The following is a 23,482-nucleotide window of genomic DNA, read 5'->3' on the forward strand; positions in this document are numbered from 1 at the left end:
GGCAAAATATTCATACAAGCACCAGACATCATGTGCTTAAATTATTTGCTATTCACAAATGCATACTAAACCCACCTTTAGAAGTCAAAATACACAACACTGTCTGCTAAATTGCAAAAATCTAAAGGTCTGCATTTACCATAGCTGCACATAATACTTCAAAACTTAAGCCACAATCAGTTTTTATTTGGAAAAAATCCATTCTGAAACACACATGCCTGTTAAAAACTGCACTCCAAGCTCTGTGTACGGACGTCGCCTATTATCTGTGCAGCTTCAAGTGTTGTAACCTACGTGGCGACTCACTTTCCACACTAGCCGCCCATGTTAAGTCACCACCCGGCCCGTACAACTTACTATAAAGTCACGAGGGTTAAATCGACACCTTCAGGCTTAAACTCCAACAGAGCAGAAATATATTTCGCTGTATTTATTTGTGCTCTGATTGGGGTCATTTAGCACAAGCCGTTCCTCTCACACGCTCTAATTGAAGCACGTAACACAACTCAAACAGTCGAGGCCTGATTCAAACCACACCAGACAGCCCCGCTCACTTACGGTGGGGTTCTGGAAAACCACAGGTCGCGATGAAACCCGCAAGTCTAACTTTAGTTTCGCAGGCTTTCTAAAACCATTAATCAAGCTAGATCAAGCGCACGGCACTGGAATGGACAACACCTAATCCGTCCGTTCTGAGTATCCGACCCACCAGGAAAAACCTGGAGGATCTGGTATCTCATAGATCTAACGGCTGAGCAGTAAAATCGATAACATGGGCTAAAACACTATCAGCAGTCTAATAATAGAGACTCAGTTTCCCCGAGCTCTTTTACACACAGAGGGAAGACCGTCTTAGTTTAGCTGAACAAACATTTCACGGATCTGCCATAACACTGCAAATACAAAGTCACTGTAAAACTGGTGGCAAAAAACGGCATGCGAAATTAACCCAGACCAGCCGTAATCAGTGATTTGATTATTTAAATCTGCGGAAGCGTGGAATACAAAACAAAACAACTTTTTATCAACTTTTTTTTTAGAGTTGATAGATATGATGATGAGTTGTAATTTATGCTTTCTTTTTTTGGAAGGCATCTAATTAGGTCTGTACCTAATCTAGAAATAATCTAACGTCTATAAAAACACAATCAACAAACAAGATTTATTACTGTGACTTAACCGCTTTTCTGCAGAGTGCATTAGCTGTTTACTTGTAACGCAAAGTCAAGGAAATTAACATATTTCAAAGACAAACTCAAAAGACGAAACCAAAAACCGAGTTAAAAAATTGAGAAGTTACACTCCAGCAGCTTCGACACGAACTCTAGAACTACAAGGGTGTATAAAATTTCTGAAAGAGACTCTTACACCGAGTATTTACATCCATTCCCTTTTAAGAAACACAAGCAAATTTGTCATCTATTTTTCCTTTCAATGTATTGTTTGTATATATAAATTCAGATCTTAAGATTTTCCAGTCAAATACAGGGGTCCTTAGACAAACTAAAAAAATGATTTCCCCCCCCAAAACTACTTCTAAATTCTTCATATCACTATTTTTCAATAAACACACATTGGTTGATTCTTTAAAGCAGATACAAATGTGGTACTAGAAATGACTAATGCATTTCACGCAAGCATTCTGTAGGCTACTAAAATGTAATACGTTTGACTGTGGTTGGACAAAGCTCTGTCCCGTGCCAAAAACTAGAGTAGGAGCACTGCTGGTGCTTCTGAGAGCGGCCTGATGAGGAGCGGTGGGGTGTTGCGAGCGGGGGGCTTCATCTCAGACTATTTAAACCAGATGCGATATGAAAGCACAAGTACTGATCCCACCTCAGGAACATCCATGAAAGGATGGAAAACAAAATAACATTATCTTTAGAAGCGGACAGGATATCAGATCGTGCATTTATTTGCATATTTTTCGCGATTATCAACCCAGCAGACCGACGGCGCATAATGTAACACAGCATATGGCCCTGAGTAACTCATAACAGACACCATGCTAGAGTGTCAAACAGTAAGCATGCAATAAATGAGGCCATAAAGTTACAATGTGCTCATAGAGAGGCAGATTTTGCGAGAAGACCTATAAGTACTTTCGAATGGAACACACAAGACGTAATGGTGCCCGCTGTCAGACTGAGACATCTGAGGGCCTTAAACACAAAGGATTTTTGTGACTTTAAAATTGTGATTTTTTTACCTTGTGTGTTACTGGTGCATAGCAGTGTATATTTGAACTCATCCTCTAAATAAAGAAATACATTTATATAAAAACAAATTATTAGCTTTATAAATTGGAATTATATATATATATATATATATATATATATATATATATATGGTTAATTTAAATATAAACATTTAATGCATTTTAAGAATATTTAAATTTGTAGCTAATAAAAGTGAACTCAAAAAAGTGACTTTACAGTAGTTTGCAAACACCTGTACAAACTACCACTGGCTTCTTTGCAAATGTAAAAAATACATTCAAACCCAACTCTTCAGAATTTTGTATGTAATTAAGTATTTCATACCTGGGATTCGTGCTGTTCCAGTATACCGCATACCGGTCTGAAATGATCTTACTGTCATCCGCACACACGGTGACCCAAAACAGGAGGACGACCATCGAAAGTGTCAACTCCATCTGATATGCAATACTGTTCTTGTCCATAATGTCAATGCAAACGGTGAGAAAAGACTCAGTCAATGTATCGATAAGTTAAGAGAAATCTGTCTGTTCTTTATTTGATGATCATGTGTGGGTGAGTCTCGTTCACAAGCATTACCAAGACGACAAAAGTAAAGTCAAAGCTCAGCGAATGAACTTTTCAGGGACGATCCCAGCATCTCTACCTCCACAGCTGTGCAAGAGTGAAATTGACAAATAACGCAGTGTTTCCATGTCTTTCATTCAAAACGGAGCGTTTCCTCACACGCGTTTAGAGTCGCGCGTGACACTTTTCGTGCGCCAAATATAATACCGCTTGCTTGTCACATCCATTCTTCCCGATAGTGGCTTTTGCAAACTTTACTCGCACTTTGTAAACAGTGACCAGATAGTTGACATCCATTCAGTTATATGTCCATGCTCGCTCCTGTAGATCAGTTTTGGTACTCCACTCATGTGCGGGAACGCACGGCCCCGTGAGCGGGATATCCGCGTGTCTCCCTTTCAAAGCGATCTTCCACCAGTCTAAAAAGTAGCCTAGACTCTGTTCCGTATCTTGCTGCCGTGTGAAAGTTACCTTGGTTGCAAACGCGCTGCCGAATCCCGGAGCCGCGCGAGCGCGCGTCGCATCACCCGCAAAGTTGATGCTGTGGTCCTTTAAACGTCGCTTCTGTCAACGAGAGCCAGAACAACTCGCTGCACCTCATAAAGCGTCGCTCTCACAAGTGTGAAATGACATTGTCTCTCTTTCCAATACAAAGACGAGCCGTCCTTCCTCTAAAGCGCGCTGTCTCTCTCTCTCTCTCTGCCGTCTTTCAACACATGTCTCAGTCTCTGCGCTGTCTGTCCTCTAGTGCGGGGCGGAGCTGATCGAAAAGGGGGACCGCCTGGACCTATACACTGAAACTTCGGAGATATTGCCCATTAAGATGGTCATTAAATGAAATTAAACTAACAACAGCTCTCATTAGATAATGATAATTGCATATTTTCTCCTTTCTATTTTGGGGTGTGACATCGTTAAATGTGTTTTTGCTTTTAGGCTGAGAGCTAATTCAGTCAAATCAAATGACTCTGCTATTACCTAAGTTTAATACTACCGGAATTGTAATATTCCCTGCTCTGAAGTTTTGATTTCTTGAAAGTACTTCCAAGAATGTTGTTGCTTTTTGTAATTTGGCTGTTTGCATGCAACATGTACTTGTAAAGACCTTAAATTGTTTCCGCATAATTTGGTCATGAAGAACATTTTCCTTTATGACCATATCATGGCATTTAAACTACAGAAAAGTTTTCTTGCGTTTAGTCCACATCTTGCTAGTATGCAAGTAAAAGTTCCACAAACTAAGTTAAAGATTATATATATTTAAATTACTCTTCTAAAACTGACGAATACTCTGGATAACTTATATTGCTCCAGCAGACCAAATGTTTATTTAATAAAATGCTCTCTATAGTGAATGCTTCTTTTCATGGTTCTGGCTTGTGGCTACTAGAGGAAAAAAGAGAGACGAGCCCTTCAAAATATCCACCCTTAACATTCTGTATCGAGGACACTTAAACTTCCTATAGCAAATACTTTTATTCAAAGCGACTTCGAAAAGAGGTAGTATTCAACACTTTTCTTGCCAAGTTAATTCATGGTGTCAAACAAACGCACCCCATTTCTACCATAAAAACATGAAAATAAAAAGTTAAGAATGCAGTTCAAGCCCCAAATCCTAAACCCAAAATATGAAAGTCTAGAAAGTTAAGTAAAGAACCAACAAGAAAAGAAGAAACCTAGTTTGCGAAATCAGAGCAGGCATTTTGTTGCACATCAGTTAAATCATCAGGAGGGAAAAGAATGGGAGGGGGATTGTTGCTGTGTTTGGTGTGATTCTGGCAGACTGTGGCTTATTTAAAGGGGGGCTGAGTGAGAGAGAGAGAGAGAGAGGATGGGAGCTAGGAGCGAGTCCACAACGTGTGATTCAGCACTGATTAATATTTAAGCAGCAGAGTAGGCTGGGGGCTCAATAGGCACGTAGGAAAGAAAAATACAAATGAAAGTTTAATTTAGCTTTTAAAGATGGTACAGAGATTAATGGTGCTCATGTATTAAACATTCAATGCGTTTTATGCATATATGTATGGAGCGTGAAGTGCTTAATGACTTGTGGAGGGGTTTGTGAAATCATTATATCCCAAACGGGATACAGATGCTATACAAGGCAGGCCTACATCACACACACGGACATCAATTCAGTTCTGTTGTATTCACTCGCTCCGCAAACCTTGATAGGATTAAAGTAATGCATGTTTAAATAATATACAACTTCAAATTCATTTAAATGTCAGCTTAGCCCTGATACTAAAAACATGTCTATATTACTCATTGAATTTTTTACGTGAAGGGGTGGATCACCTGTAACCTTCAGTTACCAATCCGGATCCTTAAATCACTGGATTACATCACACATCCCGCTGTTGTTCGAATAAACATTAGCAATGCAAATAATATAGTATACTATGTGTATTGTCGTATAAAGCTTCTGCCAAATGCATAAGCGTAACGTATTTGCATGAGTCATGGTTTCCCTTAACAATGACCAAGATGACCGTATCATGAACATCTCCGGCCAAAGCAGGAAGCATTATGCCTGGCTTACATGTAAAAGCTTTGTTTACGACTGAACCTACACAATCACAAGAGAAATGAGTCACACTGTTTCTACACATTTTGTGTTTTGTGCATCTGAACAAACCTGACCCAACATTAAGTGTTTGCCAGCAGAGGGCAGCGTGACTCACTGGAGTTGTAGCCCTTGGCTGGATCTGCCAGCTTTGTTCAGTTTCATTTTTGACAATTTCTTATCTGCGTCCATCGGCGCTGTGCAGGATCCATCAGCAGTCATATTCATCCACTCGAAAGCAGCAATGGAAGCTACGAGAGGAAATGTTAGCACTGCTGCTAATAAACTGTTCACAAACAAATTTCTCTCCCTCGTGGAAATCACTTGACAGGTCCAGACAATGTTTGAAAAATATATCTGTCAGCGTAATAGGTCACTTTCTTAAAAGCAGTCAGTTGGAAACGTATTTTGGCCTGAAGAGAGATGTGGCTAAGAAAGACAGGAGTCCACATCTGTTTTTTCTTTTCCTGAAAGATCTGCAGCAGCACACGCCAGCAACCGCCATGTGTGTAAAAGTACACTTGAGGGAACCGGCATACCTTTCCAATAAAGCTTCAAACGCAACCGTACTTTTGCCGGACAACAGCCGAGGTTTCGCTCGAGCACTTTGACAGCTGAGAAAGGGAGATACAAATACACACATACTGCAGGAGTTTTAATAGGTGGGATGTTGCTCTTCGCTTGGTCTAGATGATTTTTTTATAAGGTGACTGTTATAAATACTTGGGCCGGTCCTGTTCCTGTGCAGTGTCTTTTGAACTTTGTAAAAATGTACTTGCTTGAATTGTTACTTTAGAAAGTATTTCTATTAAGCGGTAACAGATTCTAAATAGTAATGCTCTGGCCAATGCCTAAGGTTTCTTAATAAAAATGTTAAAATGAACATTCTGTCATCATTTACTCACCCTCAAATTGTTCCAAACTTGTATCAATTTCTTTGTTCAGCTGAACACAAACGATGATATTTGGATAAATAAACAGATCTCATCCCCCCTTTTCTGCCATAGTAGGTTAAATAAAAACTATGGGAGTCAATGGGGATGAGATCTGTTTGGTTACTAACATTCTTCAAAATATCTTCCTTTGTGTTTAGCAGAACAAAGAACTTTATACAGGTTTGGATCAATCTGAGGGTGAGTAAATGATGACAGAATGTTCATTTTATTTGGGTGAACTATCACTTTTAGGGTGAAATATTCCACTTACTATACGTTTTTATACTTACAAAAAAAAACTTGCACTAGTTTTTTGTTAGCGCGACTGCTGAACATTTCAAGGGCCCCATGTAAGCAAAAAAAAACTTTAGGCCCGTAACTCATTTTTAAGTGTGAATGTCTGAGACATGGCTGAATTGGAAATGTCTCAGCAGCTGGAGTCAGTCCTCCTCTGATGCAGATTGTGAAGGTCATCAAGTCCCTTATGAAGCCCGCTGTAAACTTTAAATGCCTGCTGGCAAATAAAGTGCTGGAAAGCCCGCAGATACGAACTCCATAGCCAAATCAAAATCCAAAGGTTTATCTGACTTTAGTCCTTTAATTGCCGAGAACTGCGCACAAAGCTTTTTAAACCACGTGAAGTCAACGAAACACACTACATGGTAAATTAAACACATACGATAGTGCGCCGCGCTTGGTTAAAGGCAGTGAGTTCACGATATCGTACATCGACAGATGTCCTATCAGATTACTAAATCATACACGCACACATGCATACAGTCACACAAATATCATAATATTTGGACCACCTCCACTGGATTAAGAGTAATTTCGCAATAAAGGAAGTGATTTTCCTCACAGAAACAGCGGGGAAAACATGCAGCGCACCGTGTGACTTCTCACTCAGCAGCAAAAAAACTTACAAATCAGTCCCATCTGTTTGCTTTCTATTTAGCATAATAAAAGCATTCACAACATCGTTAAGAGTGTTATTTTTACCCAGCTCAGAACACTTTATGTTAGTTGTCTGGCTTTCGGATGTGAGTGCTAAATGTAAACACAAGGATGTCAGTTGTAGGTCTTACCTGCTGCTGCTGCTGCTGCCTCCGCCGAGCTGATGGACGTGTTTGTGACGTTGCGCGCCCCCTTTTGAGCGTTGGAGGCATTGCACTTAAAAAAGGCGTCTTGGGGAATGTGATACCGTGTTTGTGATGTTATCTGCATGCTTGTGTTTGTACATGACGGTGTTTGCTTTAAGAGCATTCAGCTGTTCATTTTTAACACATGCGGTTTGATACAGAAATGAGATAAGGAGAGTGTGTTAGGTTATACAACAGAAACAATCAACTTTATGGGCCTTTTAGTCTGCCTACATGCTTACAGACACGTGGGTACCAGAGTGTTATCAAGGCGCCATCATTCTAAAATCAGTCTGGGATGGCAAGAACTTACGTGAAACCCAGCTGGGTGGACTTTTGCCACGAAGTGAATATGTAAGACCCGCTTGTCTTTCTCTTCACCGTGGAAGTGAAAGTGTCCAAAAGAAGAAGCGTTGACTTTTCAGGCAAAATGGGGGTGGCAAGACTTCAAGGCCCATCCAACATTCTGCCTTCTAAGAAACCCCCATGTGTCTGAATTCAGAGAAAATGTATATCCTGTGTAAAACATCCCACAATCCTTTGAGTGAAGTTAAATACATGATGGTAAGAATGACAAAGTATCTAAAGCAGCAGTTCATTATCATTTACATTTGAATTATAAATAATCATTCACATTCTAATTCTCTTGTTTTGTTATTAAATGAATTTGTATATATTGTGACATTATCTCTAAGTCTCTGACAGACCGGTCAGTGAAGCACTAAAGCAGTTGCCTTCATTTTCAGAAAGAGCCATTGAAACAAAGATACTCTGTTGTCATGCCAACAAATGAAGCTGTCTAGATGAAGGCACTTCTAAAGCAGCCTATGGATTTCTCCCATTGGTCTTAGCCTCGTAAAACAAGGTTTTCGATCCTGATTGCACACCTGCTGTGTTTCTTATTTCCCCTCTCTGCTTATTTTTAGGCTGTCAACAACAAACATCTGCAGCGTAGCCAACTTATCTGACTCACCTTCTCTTCAAAGGTGCACTCAGTGATTTTCGGTTAATTAAAATGTTTTACACATGATGGAACGTGAGAAATATAATTTACATTTTTGCATTTAGCAGAAGCTTTTATCCAAAGCAAGGATACATTATAACCTACATTATATATTATATTGGCCATGCAATCTTGGGAATTGACATGATTCCCCTGGCTGAGTGACAGAAAGAGTATGTTTCATTAAATGATGCCCCATTACATGAGTTAAGAACTACTTTTCCTACGTTTCATTCATTGCTGCTTTGTTTCCACTGTCTTTCTGCCACCAGTATGCGTGCGCAGCTGGCAGTGACGTAACCGTGGCGTCGACTCCAATTTGGTCTATTTGCATGAAAATAAAGAAAAAAGGGCGGGATTTCTTCTTTAAGGATTTGATTGGATCGTTAGATGTTGGAGGCCAGGCCAATTAGACAGGAAATTTTCAAAAATCCTGGGGCATGTTCAAGCTCAAACCGGTGCGCAACGTTTTGCTACGGTTTTCGGGTTGAACGACACGTTTCCTGGAAACGGTTTACAACGGTGTGCAACGGGCTTTGAGATACGTTTTCTCTTGTTTGGTGGGTGTGTCAAGAATGTCAGCCCAATCAGCAGCAACATGTGTATAACCCACGCAGTATTAAAGAGACAGCTCGCACAATGGGAAGTAAAGATGTTTACAAATGTGTCTGCTGCAGCTCGGTATACGCAACAATTGAAGATATTAGAAGAGATGTATTTTACAGTATTAAACATGCATTTATACCGATTTCATCAGACTCTGAAAATTCTTCAAAAAGATAGCACTTCAATTAAAAATAATGACCTACACAGTTAAATAATTTTTAATAAACTCTCTCAATAAAAAAATAAGAATCGTCAGTTTTGATTTCGCAGTGCCTTTAAAACTCATAGCATCCTTTTCTTTCCTCTGGTAAAGCAAGAGTTTATTAGACACATTCCTGTGCAACAGAGATTCAAGGAAAGATGAGTCAGTTCTCTGCATTCACATCATGAACAGACCAATCTAATTACCGGCCGATTCTAGCAGCTTGAACAGATTACATTAGCCCTCCTCCTATGAGCTCGTGCGAGCAGAGAGATGGGTTAGCGTGGGCCGGCCAGCACTGGTCCCACTATTAGATTAAGCAGCACTGTGTGGTGGTATGGCACTCTGTCACCTACCAGCTAGCAGAAGAGCTACCGGCAACTCTCTCGTCTCTGAAGGTCATTAGAAGCTCTTAAACCATCACAGCTGGGGTCACGTGGGGTCAGAACGGTAATTTCGTTCCCTTCGGCAGTTTCTGTTATTGACTGGGACATCAAGAAAGAGAGTTATGATTACAGAGAATGTTTCAAGAGGCATTACATGAACCCGAGTTGCTATGTAAGACTGGGGAATCGAGGCAGAGAATGAACGGCAGGTGACAACAGAGATAAACAGGAAAAAATTGAAGCTGCTTGTGCATTGGCTTCAGTTGTTGGCCTGAACAACACAAGATGTCTCCAGACTGCAGATTCCTTCTCCTCCTCAACCAGATCTGTTTTTAATTCTGTGATATATCGCTTCCGTTCCATTTGCTGGCCATATTGGTGTCTACGTAAACCGAACCACCTTTTGCTGATGCACATTTGAGCTCAGACTGTTTTAACATCAATCCAAAGAATCAAACTGTATGTTTTCGTGCAGACTGTACACTCTTAAAAATAAAGGTGCTTAAAAGGTTCTTCACAGTCATGCCATAGAACAATTTTTGAACCATTCAGTTAACTATTCTTTGAAGAACCATCTCTTTCTTACCTTTTTATAATCTGAAGAACCTTTTTTCGCCACAAAGAACCTTTTGTGAAACAGAATGAAACCATTTAGAGAAAATTGTTCTTCTATGGCATCGTGAAGCACCTTTAGTTTTAAGAGCTCAGGTCCACGCTGAAATTTATAGTGTGGCAGAATCCTAAATTATAGACCGTGCACACTGCCAAACACAGCATTACAGACCCTCGCGTCCTAGAGCACCAAAGTGTGTGGTGATGATTGGAGACAAATGGAAAAACACTTTAGTGTCCAACACCTGAATAAAATCTAAAATCAGGAGTGGATGTTCATCCACAAGATACTTGGATCTTCAAGTTTTTTTGCCATAAGAGAAGACACAACAAAAGTATCGCAGATCAGATTTTATGTGCATCTTTCTGATGTTTTAAAATGGCTGAATGATTTTTGGTGGAATTTTAATTTAATTTATTTTGAGGATAAAATAAATACCGAAACATTTAGGCCCGGTTTAGAAGGCGAGTCCCAGACTAAAATGAATGCTTGCCCTGACATGTCTTAAAAGTCTCAAGATGCACACCAGTAGCCTAATGTTTTTCTAAGGCATTTTTATATTAAGCGACTTAAATATCCTATTTAACTAAGGCATATTCCTGGCGTAAGTTATGAAATATAGTATTTGTCAGTGATTTGTGGGTTTATATTGTCTTATCTTTTCTGTCTACTCTATACCAACCAAGAACATACATCTGCAGAAAAAATTAAGACACCATTTCATAATTGTTTTTACTTTTTGCAAATTTACTATTTATAGGTATAGTGTTTAAACATTATCCATTTTGTTTCATTCTTTGAACTACTAAGAGTAGTTCTCCCAAATTTCGAATATTTGTACATATATTTAGGAAAAGTTCAATAATTATTTTTTTATGTGTTAACATCAATTTTTATCACAGTTTTCATGTGTCTTATGCGTCAGTCTTTCACAGTTGCTGTTGGATGACTTTATGTCACTCCTTAGGTTTGATTTTGTTGAAATTCAACAAACACTGGACTGGAATGATCACAATACATCTAGAAATGCTGATTAAATTAACATTTGGAATGGCTGTACATATTTATCTTATCATTTACTCTCACACAAACATGACTGTATCTCAGTGTTGTTGCGGGCATAGTTGTGATCTGAGTCATTATCAGTCATGAGAAGGCAGAAGAACAGACGTCACACAAGACATCAGAACGCCAAGCAGAACAAAATCAAGCTGCTAAAGCGTTCGCAACACATTGGAACCCATAAATAGAATTGACCTTTGCTCTTTAACACAAATTGCATTAATGAATACTAAACATCAAAGAAATAAATCTGCAGGTGCTACAGCTGTCCTTACACCTGCACAACAGAAACACATTGGTGTGTAATTGGTTGGGTTCTCTATTATTCCATTAATTGCTCGAGCTAAACATTTATCTATCCATTATTCCTGCTGGGCAGGCTATTAGCATAATGAACAAAAGTGCTTATTAAAGGAATCACCTAATAGTCTCATAATGATCTATGACAGAACACTGTCTTATTGTTTCAGTATTACTACATATGCTAATTGAAGGGCTGGTGTGACTGTTGGTTTGACTGATCTGGCCTTTGTCATAGACGTTAAAGGCCTAATTACAATTCTAATTACGACAAAGAAACTTGAAATGGAGTCCATTTCCATCCGCTGTATGACTTATTTTGCTGTAATAAGAGCTGTGAAAATCTGCTAAAAATGAAAATATTTCACAAGCTTGCTCCATAAAAGGCCAAAGGGCTTAAAATTACAGTTTCAATTCATAAATTACAGTCTAAACGTTGATAAATTATATAGCCAGCTTCAGAAGGAAATTTTAAACGATGAAGGCTGACCGCACCGCAGACGGCTGCCAAAAACCGCTCAAAAGCAAGTTTATAACTTCCAAGTATAAAACTATTTATTGCAGGCAGTGAAAGGCGAATCTTGAAATTGCGGGGGGGGGACAGTGTAAGTTCTGATGAACTGAACCGCTCAAGCTGAACAAATGGAAACACTCAGAGTCCTGGGAAGTGAGGTGTCTAGAGACGACTAAAATAGGTGCACCTGGAGTCCAAATTTCACTTGGTGCTACAATGAATAAAACATGGTCAACATTCCTCCTCCTCCTTTCTCTCTCTTTCTCTCGCTCTTTCCTCTTTGTTCCTTGCTCTCGGATGCAGTTTCAGGCTCCTTTATTGGCATGACAAATAACATTAGATTCGTATTGCACAGCGGTAGCTCACAGGCTGTGGACAATGGTTTTAATAAGCAACTGGGCTAAATAAATGATGAGAGGGAAATATATACAGTAGGTTTAATAATGATAAAAACACCCCGGACTACAGAAATTGGATGAAATGGAGTAAATTGGATCACGGGAGGAGTCGGGGTGGAGGAGGGATGCCAGGAGAACTGTCATGGGGAAAGGTAGACGGTCGGTGGGCGGCAGCTTATATAGGTTTGGAGAATGACTGACAGGACTGGATGATAAAGCTCCTCCTGAACCTACGCATACAAGTTCATTTAAAATCAGACACCCACAACTCTGCCTCGTACACATGATTTGATTTACTTGTTGTTTGAAGGCCTTTTGCATTTAGTGAAATGGCTAGCCGAAGCCGTTATTAAGACTGTTGTTGAGAAAACTCCAAACAAAATCTTTTTCTTAACAATTTCTTTACACAGGGATGAATCCATGATCCACTGTTTCAGAGCCAAACTGAGCAGGCTTTTATCCAACAAAATTGGACCATTAATGTAAATGGAGGCCCATCAGAGCCCGTGACAGAAACCCAGAACAGAAGAGCGTCTTTCTATGCTATCTGAGCAATAATGGCACGAGATACAAACGTAAGGTAATGGAAATAGCCGCTCAGCTTCAGGAGAGATCCATTTGGGACGGTACTATAAGAGATGCAGCACTGAGTTCTGACTGGCATAATCATACCATCAATAGAGCACTTCATAATGCACATGTATAGACACAGATTAAGTCTATCAGTGGACTAACGACCGCTCACTCTGTTATTCACCACAGCACCACTAGATTTTTTTCACTGCCGGGCAACATAAACGCCCTAATACCCCAGTGTCCCTTTTAATTCTTTCTCAAATAAAAATATAAAAAGAAAAGCAGCTTTAAGAAACAATAACAGTAAGCATATCATTTATTTATGCTGCAGTGCATGCTGGGAGCTTACAAACCTTAACAGCACTATGCTCATATGATGTAGGTTGTTCTGAAAAATTGGCTATTGGCTATATAACTTCTGTAGGGAAATATTATTGCTCTAACATTCACGTAACATTATTTAGGATTGGTCTACATCTGACATTTTCATATATTTTCAAAGTGATTCACATTTCTGGGCTTGGTTAACTCCAAGCTGCATATGCTGAATAATATAATGTCTTTCTCTGTTCAAAACCATACTATCCATACTGATCCATGATCCATACTATCCAAGAAAACATGCAAAAAAAAGACGCAAGAAAAAAGATTGCACAAACAAGTTAACATTGCCAATGTCACAAATTTGTGGTGACCCAAAAACTTTTTTACCTTCATAACTTTTTTTTACAATTTCAATGGCTTTAATTTTGCTTTTTGGTTTAAATCCTGCAACTTTACTTATTTTCAGGTTCAAATATAGCAAAAAAATCCCCCACATTTTTCTTCCGGGCTTTTGTACCCCACTGTCTGCAAAAAAAGAGAAATGCAAGTTTTGATGAAAGAGCTAAAGACTCGGGCTGCATTTACTTCACTGGAACGAAGAAAAGAAAAAAGTTGGTAATGGGGGAAAACGGGCGATGACATCAGTAGTTTGGTGGTGTGGAAGCTGAAGTGGCAGTGGGGAGGGGTGAAAATAAGGCTCGATTACTCCCAGACGCAGATCCGACCAAAGACCACCTGATTGAAAACAGCGACCCACTGGCATGCAGAATAGAAGCTAATCAGAGAAGTTAAGGAACTTTAAAAGGAAGACATGACCGCATATGTAGGTCAGGGCCAATGAGCTTCTCAGCATGAGCTTTACAAAGCTGTAGTGTATCAATGCAGCTGAGATTATGACTCCTGCCGGACCGAACATCAGAAGAGAGCGTGACCTCATGTTTTGCCGTGATAAAATAACCATGAAAGCTGGCTGGTTGCTGGACGGCTTCTGATTATGAATATGTACAAAACCCATGAGTCACTACAAGCTTTACCTTATTATAAACGTTACATTTCACATGTGCATCATGGGCTAACTTTATTATGTGGAGACATGCTGCTTCATAAAAGGCTTGAGATCAAATGGTACATTCTGAACACCAAGTCAAAGAATCAAAGTACAGAAAAATACAAATCAACAAAACATGTTTCACTTGATATCAAAATGAAATTGCATTTGGGAAGTGTTGTTACACAGCATGAGTTGCAACACAAGCAAAAGAACAATGAATGAAAAAAATAGAAACATATACATTTACAGAAAAGTTTAAGTCGCACAGCGCACATAGGCTGTTTTACAGATGTTCCAAAACAACACGAAAAGCCTTTCAGCTGTGGAATCTAAGCATCTGTTTCGTGTGATTCAGTGTGTTTCTGCGTGGGTTAAGATGTGTTGCTGATGTGTGTGTTAAAAGCTAAGTCACGATTTGTGTTTGCGATGCATGTGTTTAAGATTGGGGTTGTGAAGTGTTTTTAAGAGAGTGTGTGTTACATGCTGGCTTCAGACATTCACCAGCAGTGAGAACGCGGTCCAGCCTCAACCGAAACCAGAAGATTTAACTGTCAGAAAACTGAAATAGAGGAAAATAAAGATTCTTTGATGGTTGATACCAAGCAAATCCATATGGTATCGTGAACCATTTTTCCAAAGCTGATGTTAAATTACGTGATGGTTTGCATTTTCAGTCTTTGAATTGTTTACAGGTTTACTTTACATATATGAAAATATTTGTATGACCTTTTTAATATGCACTAAACAGTATCCTATTCAATTTCAGGCATTGATGTTACACAATAACTCTACACTGGTTCACTGGTAGTAACTTTAAATAAGACATGTGTGCTTTTATTTAATGGCCAGTAAACAGAACCGAACAAAAAAGTTCTTTGTGAAACTTGAACATGTTTTCGATCAGACTCCAAACCCCTTTGTGGTTCTTATTGGGATTTTCATTTTTAACCGTGTGTGATAAAGCCTTCTGGGGATTTGGGTAAGATATTTTCCAAACTGTAAGCAGCCTTAACTACGGCCTACAGAGAAAATTTAAATGGGTAATTTCATGCATTTTTATTATTAATTGATTCCCCTGAGGTCCACTTATAATGTTAGTAAAGTTTTGGCGCTTATGTCCCACTCTTCTTTCATTCAGATGTTTCCCTGTGACGCTTAGAAAAAATCCAATATTTTGTCTGCTGCTTTTAAAATAGGGGCTTCTGTGTTCTATTGCTCAGCTTATTAAAACAAAGTTATTAACAAGACATTGTCCACTTTAAAAGTGTCTTCACACAGTTGAGGTTGTTCAGAATAAGTAGTGCAGTTTAATTTTGAGTTCAGAGGTATACTTCATTTTCACAGTACATCAAGGTTTTATATTTGAAAGGTGAAGGAAGATTCGATCCTTACTGTATGACCTCTATAACAAAAGGCCATTCTGACCATTAAAAGCCTGTGAATAGGTAATTTCATTATATTTCCTTATAACCATTGTAAGAACATAACAGTATTTGAATGAGTGTTGCCTTCTCAGACACTAAGATTTTGATCTAATAAATTACGGTAGTTGAGATAGCGAGTACTGGCTCTAGTCAATTGAACATAGACAAATGATCTACTGTTAAACTAGCACATTCAATGACATCTGTTTCACAGAACGAAGAGGTGGTGATTTACAGAAGAACATTATTGGTTACATGACTATGTGTCTCTTGGGTACACCGTACCCAAGATGTGACAGAGACGGCCAGCTTTAGGAATCAGACACATTTATCAAGGCTAAGAAGACAGCAGCTCTACAGCCGACAGGAGCAGACAGGAGGGCTGACCGCGGCAGTGGCTGCTGTTGACAATTTTGTCACCTTCTGGAAGACGAATAGGTGAAAGGCTTTGAGGGATGAGGGAAGATGATACTGGAAGCATACAGGCCCCTGTGGAGTTCCTGACAGAACGTAATCTGTTCATCACCAGGTCAACCTTCATTGTTTCAGATGGTGACTACTGCAAAACTTTCCTCTGAGGAACAGCGTGAAGAAACGATTGCCCTCTCTCACGTCTGTCCGTTTCTTTTACTTTCTCTTCAGCAACAACTTTGGGTATTAAAAGTAACACGGGGCATGTCAGGAAATATGCTCATAAACCAGCTAAATGAGCGGGCTTTATTGAAACGTTTAAATGCGAACGTACTTATTATGATTAACACCAATTTGCCACTATTCTGACAAGCCTCCAACTCAAGAAGTCAAGGTTTAAAGACAATCCAGACTGGTAATTACTGACTTACGTTGGCACTCAACATAAATACAACCGTTCCGACACGACTCGATTGCGGCGTCATTAACGGACAGCGCTGAAAACAGGTGCTCAAAGAGAACTGTCCATCACAGGAGAATTTTAGAAATACACAAAAGCTAGTTAGAGGTCACTTGAGGATCCATCAAGCATTAATTGGGCTGTGTTTTATTGTGTTTTGGGAGGAAAAAGCTCTCCCATCCAATCTGAGCGTTGAAAAGGCCCTTGAGTGTGATGGGAATGGCAGTGGCTCTCCAGAGCTCCGAGAAGGAATGATGAGTGCATGGGGAAAAAAAACTTTGTCCATTCTGCCCACTGTACACCTTTACAAGTGCAACCAATTAGAGTAATTGAAAACAGGAGACGTGTCCAATTAATAGTTTGTTCGGAGAATGCAAAAATGGGGTAGAGTGGTTCGCGGCGGGGCAAAAACAGGAAGAAAATTGGCAATTATTTACGTCTCACATGCCAATGCCATTATCTGCCCATTCGCTCTCACCAGGGATTCCTGTAAATAAACAATGGAACGGGCAGAGAGCAAGGGCTGCCGGGAGGGAGGCAGAGGGCAAAATATGACCACCGGGGGAAAAAGGCACTCTGACTGGAGGTATTCAACCATAACTTTGCATAATACCCCTTTAGGCAAAATCGCAAACTGATGGGCATCCGAACGGCGGGCATGCCTAACTAGCCAATGGAGCCATTAGGAAGGCCTGGCGTGGAGTTTTTTTCTTCACATGTCAAATCATGCATGCTCACTTTTCTTCACCAGACAACACATCAAAACCTTTTCATTTCCATCCCTTCCATTTTGCGAACGGCGCACATGGCAATTTATATTGATCACTCTGACATGCGGCCCGCGAGTGCGAGCGTTCGACGGTGTGGTAAGATTTGGGCAGCACTTACGCCTTCCGGGATATGGCAGGAGATGTGCCATAAGTAGTTTGCACGGTGGGGGGAGAGCGTGTGCGGCCATTTTTATGCGTGTTTTTGTGGGTATTATGGGAAAGAGGAAATTAGCATATAAAGTATTCACTTACAAGGTGATTTTTTGCTTTGGTGCACCCAGCCATTCTACTGACCTTTAAAAACCTCACAAAGTCGCTCGCAAATTGTCCAAAGTTAACAGAAGAGCTTTTTCGTTTGTCTGCGCTAATTTGTGTGGGCTCTGCAAATATAAACACGACAACCATTAGCAAATGTTTTCTGTTTATTGTGAAGCAAGCATGTAATGGAAGAGGGAGTTTGTTATTTCGTTTACAGTTGTGAAGCTGAAAAATACAGCGTATATGCAAATAAATTGTTTAATAAAGACACCGGATCTCACAAGGCAAAACAAGTGAAGGGCAGTTTGAGTCACAAATCCAAACATGAAAGAGAACCAATAATGCATATCGCTGCTGTCTTTCTGAAACCTTGTATCTCCATATTTCTTGATTTGTATTTTTTGCCATGAATCATTTTTGTTAGTTAGCTTTTATGTTTGTCACTGGGTTTTGCAAAAAAAAACTATTAAAAAGTGCTTGTCAACTTTATGTAATCATTTAAAAGTACAGTGTTTTTCCATTTCCTGAAAAACAGCGAAATTGGACATACAAGGTTTCAGAAGGACAGCGACGATATATTGATGTAGATAAATAGAAAAACGTTATACAGAACATGCGGCCTTTGCGAATCGCTAATCTTTATGTCGCTACACAAAACTGTACCGAACAGTTTCTGTCAGACATCGCAGAGACGCATCACGGGGCAAAAGTGTGGCACGCGCTTGCCCTCGGATCGACCTTTGCTTTGAGGCGGTTGCAATTGCTCAACACCTAATTTCGTGACAAATGTTATAAAGATCTGGATGGAGATGAGATTTTGAGCGATCAGTTTGTTCTTATCTTCAGTAGCTAACGACATTCTGTAGATCATCATCATTTCCTCGGCAAAGCCTCGGTTTTCCCGAGAGGCTGCGTTAAATGAACCTCGCTCAGGCCAAATCAGCTTAACTTCCTCTCAGCATGATAACGATACCGTCTCTTGCCCTCGGGATGATTCTCTCGGTGGGTGAGTTATGACAAACACCCCCAATCACACCCCACCATCACCCAATCTTCCAGATAAACGAGGGGAACTACAATGACGGAGTTTCATATCTTCAGAAGAACAACAGCAGATGAGAAAGAAATCACGCTCATTGAGCACACTGCACTATTTGGGGATGAAACAACAAATCAATAAAATCAATATACTGTGTAACAAAATATAGTGTTATTAAAATCAATTTATAACACATTGGTAAAAAACACAGTGTAGTACACAGAAGAAAACAACTAGTTGGATGTACCTTTTTGATGTTCATTTGCATAATTGTTTATTTACTAAATGATTCCCATTTACTTCATTAGTTTTATTTTTTAAATAAAACTAAATTTACTTAAAAAACTGTGTGCAAAACCTTGCCACAATTTTTTTTAAGTAAATTAACTTAATAAAACGTGTGCAAAAAATTAAGCAAATTAACACCAAAAATTAAGTAAATACTAGTTGTTTTTTCTGTGTAGTAAAAGGACTCAATTATTCATTAAAAACATTTTAATAAATAAGAAATATTTTTATTATATTTATTCTTGTATTTATTTGAGTGTATTCTCAAGTATTTATTTCATTTTGCAAAATATTATGTCCATCAGCTAGCAAAGATTAAATAATATTCGATATTTTTTATGATTATATATTGCTATAAAATTGTCAAACTTATAATATTTTGCATGCAGAAACTAAGTAGGCCTACAATCATTTGATGAAAATATATCAAATTAACCATAACTGAAACTTTCCAGAGAATGAAATTATGAGGGTTCTGATATATTTATAAGTAAATATTTCCATTAAACACATCGTTTGTGTTTTAATTTGAGGTTTTTAAACTGATCTACTGCTTTTAAACTAAAAAAAAACAAATCAAACAAATTTTTAAATCACTTTATATTGCAATTTAACATATAACACATACAGTTTATATACAGATCAATTTGCACATAGTTTACAAGAATATTCTGAATATTCAATAAATTGATTGATCAAAACAATAATAAATCAGTTAAAAAATGATTATATTATGATAGTTGCAACTCTCTCTCTCTCTCTCTCTCTCTCTCTCTGATTGATGCGAAGTGAGATGTGCTATACCGCACTTGCTGGAAGTTCAGACAAGCTTGAAAATGTCAGTAGCTGCTGCGTTGTGGAGACGCTGTGAGCTCCTCTGACAGCGTCAGCGAGAATATGGACTGATTGGCTATAAAACCAGAAAGATGAATGGATGGGCAAGGAGAGCTGGAAGATGGATAGAAAACGAGAGGAGAAAGATGGATAGATGTCTCAGCTGTCAAACGTGTCACCAGTGATGTGTGAGACGTGTCATTGGTAAATGGAGTCCAAGTTCAATCAATCACCAGAACGTGAAGGATCCATTGAAGCTTATAATCTTTCGAAACTGCTTATTTTTGCAATAAAGCTTCCTATCGACCATAATTCGTGATGTAGCCACTGCGCTCTTGACAAAGCCAAACCATTACAAATGCAATAAATATGAAATGAAAGCAAAATATTTTATTGCAAGGACCTACAGATTCTTCCTGTAAGCTTTTCACAAGCACGTCAAGTGTTCATCGCTCTCTGCTTGAGTTTCACGGTCATGCTTTAGCCTTCATTCTCCGTGGGCCAGTCCCGTTTTGGCGTTGGTCACGAGGAGAGGCCTGCACTTATCCAGACCTTGAGGAAAAACTGTCAGCACAGCTACAGGGAAACTCCGATTGTTTTTCAGCAGGAGCTTTGTATCCCCACTGAGAGTGTTGATGGCTCTGGGGCGCCGTGAGGACGGGGGTGGGTATCGACGCAAACCTCTGTTGAAAACATATGGAGAGCCAACAGGATTAAAGAGACTGATAAACACCCCGTCTGCGTACAAATCAATTAGCAGGGAGCGTCCAAATGTCGGCGCCGGGGTGCATTTGAACACGTACCCTACAAAACCATTAGGCCTACGAGCAAAAATAGGCGCATCTTACTTTATTGCATTTTCAACACACAGGCGGCAACAGTGGGCACAGCACAGGCCTTCCATCCGCTTATATGAATAACTTAGAGACCACCGACGGCTGCTCCTGATAGCTGGAAAACTCATGATGGCATTCGGTGAAAACTCCAGGGCGGGGAAGTGATCACAACATGCATCTCTGAACTGTTGTCTAACTGCTGGTGGCAGCACAGAGCTGCTGCGGGGCCAGCGGCGAGCGGGACAGAATTGCCACAGCCTGGTGCCGCCATCAGACGCAGAGGAAGATGGAGATGTGCAGTTAAGAGCCTCATTTAGGGGGGACGCAGATGCTCCACCTGCCTCCTATTGTGAATGTTTGAGAGAGGGAAGAAAGACGGGAGGGAATTTTCACTTTGGGCAGCCACAAGTGATTTGTAAGTTGCGTTGTTGGGAAGGAGCGTGGTGACGCCGCTATCTTAAAGGAACAGTTCACCTGAAAATGAAAATTCATTTCCTCACACACACGCTGTTCCAAACTCATTTTAATTTTTCAAACATTTTATGAATTTTTTTTATGAATTAAGGCTACTTTCTTTAAATCTTTAAAAAGATGATATGATAGCTTTGGGTACAGACCAATTGTAAGTCATTTATTATATGGTTTCGAGTGTGTATGTGTGTGCGTGCGTGCATACACCCACTTAACTATATTTTAGGACGAATTTGTACCCAAAAGTTAGCAAAACCTGTCAAACTTGAATAAAACCTCCATTTGGGGATGTCCTCATTTGTAAAGATGCTAGAAATATAGTAAATCAAGTTTTTTCAAAATTGTAAAAATGCTAAACATTTGAAGATCCGTTAGGGTTAGAGTGTGGGTTGGGGTTATATTATAACTTTATATGAAAACCATAAAAATTTTAAGAATGTCTCAGATGTTTCAAGCTGTCCGGTTTTGTTTATTGTTTATTTCATTATTTTATTGCCATAAAAATAAAACTTTAAATTAAAACAGAAATTATACTAAGGATTTTATGGTTAAATAAAATCTATTATTATAATAATTCTATTAAAGAATAATAATACACTTTGAAGGCGATCTCATTAAATCTCAACTTCTTTGATTGGAAACCAGATCCCGACCCAAACTCACGCCATTGGTTGACCCAATGTAGCTGTACACACAGCACAATATTTGATAGCGAATAAAAAAATCATCCATATAATTGACTCTGACCATCGGAACAGAAGAGAGTATTTAAACTTTAGAAGAAAAGTGTTAAGCTACTTGTTAGTCATAGTTGTTACATAGTTCCTTTAAATCAAAAGAGAAGTTACATGGCAAGCTAAACTTTGAAAGTTAGCAAACAAAGCAACTACTTGCAAGCTGTTGATCCTCCTCCTAGTTTAAACTGATGAAAAGATTAGTTGTATCTCAACTAGAGTGTCATTGCTGTGAGCAGAATGAAGTTGATAAACAGAGAAGACAACAGGCGCTTCCGCACACAGCTGACTGATAATGAGCATCCGAGCGTTACCTGAGTTGTCTGGTTCAGTCATTATTACGGGCCTTCTGGGGGACGTGCCACTGGCCATCTAATTACACACACAGGACTGTGGTGTCACTCCTAAACTCTGCTGTCATCGGACACAGATGGGGTTTGATACCTTTAATTAGCGCGCGATGCCATGCCCGGGTGCTAATCAGAGACAACAGTACGCAGTACATCAACATATGACCCCACCGCGGTCACACTGCGCCCCCGCCGGGCCTCATATGGCAGCGGAGACACGGGGGAATAATCTATTAAATACTCGACAGGAAATCGAAAGAGATGAGAGGAGAGATGATGGCTTGAACTGTGACCAGAGGAGCATGAAGGAAAAATGAAGGCCCACAGCTCTCTCGCTAACCCTCGTTCTTTCTCTCTGAAATGAAGAGATGTTAAAAAGCAGTGGGGGATGAGTGAAATATTGATATTGGTGAGAAGTGTGAATTTGAGTCACTCAAGAGTGTGTGTGTACGTGTTTGCATGAGTATGTACTGTGTGTGTGCGTGCGTGCGTGTGTGCGTGGGGATGCACATGAAAGGCTGCACTGCAGGTGTGACGAGCAGAAATGCACAACATTTCTTTGGCACCACTGTGCGTGTCAAGAATAAAGAAAAAGACACAAGTGTTTAGTGTAAGTGTGTGAGCGTGTGTTATAATGAGAAAGGGTATTAGGGAGAAAGGACCACGGTGCACGGGTGAAGTCGGAGGTATCTTTGATCAATGGCTTGTTGTGGTATTCAGCAGGTACTGGTTGCCCTGGTTAACATTTCATCTCAACGGCAGCTGCTCAGATGGTGCAGGACCCCTTTATTTGATCAATGGTCGAGTTCTGATATGAGAAATCTGATTGGCGCATCCTGAGCTGTGACGCCAAAAGCAGCAGACTAGGAAAAAGACAAGTCCTTGTAATGCTTTTACAAGCCTTTCAAATACTGACATTTTCACAACAATATAATATCTGCCATTTGTTGCATCTAAAAACCTGTATTTGTGAATAAATTGCTATTTTGAATGGCTGTCAGTTTGTAAACACACTGTAATTTATGAGACCAGCGGGGGCTTAACGGCACATGCTAACAAGATAAATCTCGACATGCTCTGACCTTTGACCCTGACGTTGGTGGGTCAACTGCTGAAAAATTCCAAGAGGCAACTGCAATCATTTTA

The 23,482-nt window shown here is 39.6% G+C and overlaps 1 protein-coding gene across 1 annotated transcript in view; it reads right to left on the bottom strand.

Moving 5' to 3' along the window:
- The window catches only part of LOC130571517 (ephrin-A2-like), a 101,703-nt gene extending 98,192 nt beyond the window's left edge, over positions 1–3,511 (bottom strand). Inside the window, exon 1 of the mRNA XM_057362554.1 lies at positions 2,544–3,511. Coding sequence (XP_057218537.1) covers positions 2,544–2,683 — 140 coding nt within the window. The 5' untranslated portion in view covers positions 2,684–3,511. The remainder of the gene's footprint in view (positions 1–2,543) is intronic.
- Between the last annotated feature and the right edge of the window lie 19,971 nt (positions 3,512–23,482).

This window comes from Triplophysa rosa, linkage group LG20 (genome assembly GCF_024868665.1).
Source record: "Triplophysa rosa linkage group LG20, Trosa_1v2, whole genome shotgun sequence".
Lineage (NCBI taxonomy): Eukaryota > Metazoa > Chordata > Actinopteri > Cypriniformes > Nemacheilidae > Triplophysa > Triplophysa rosa.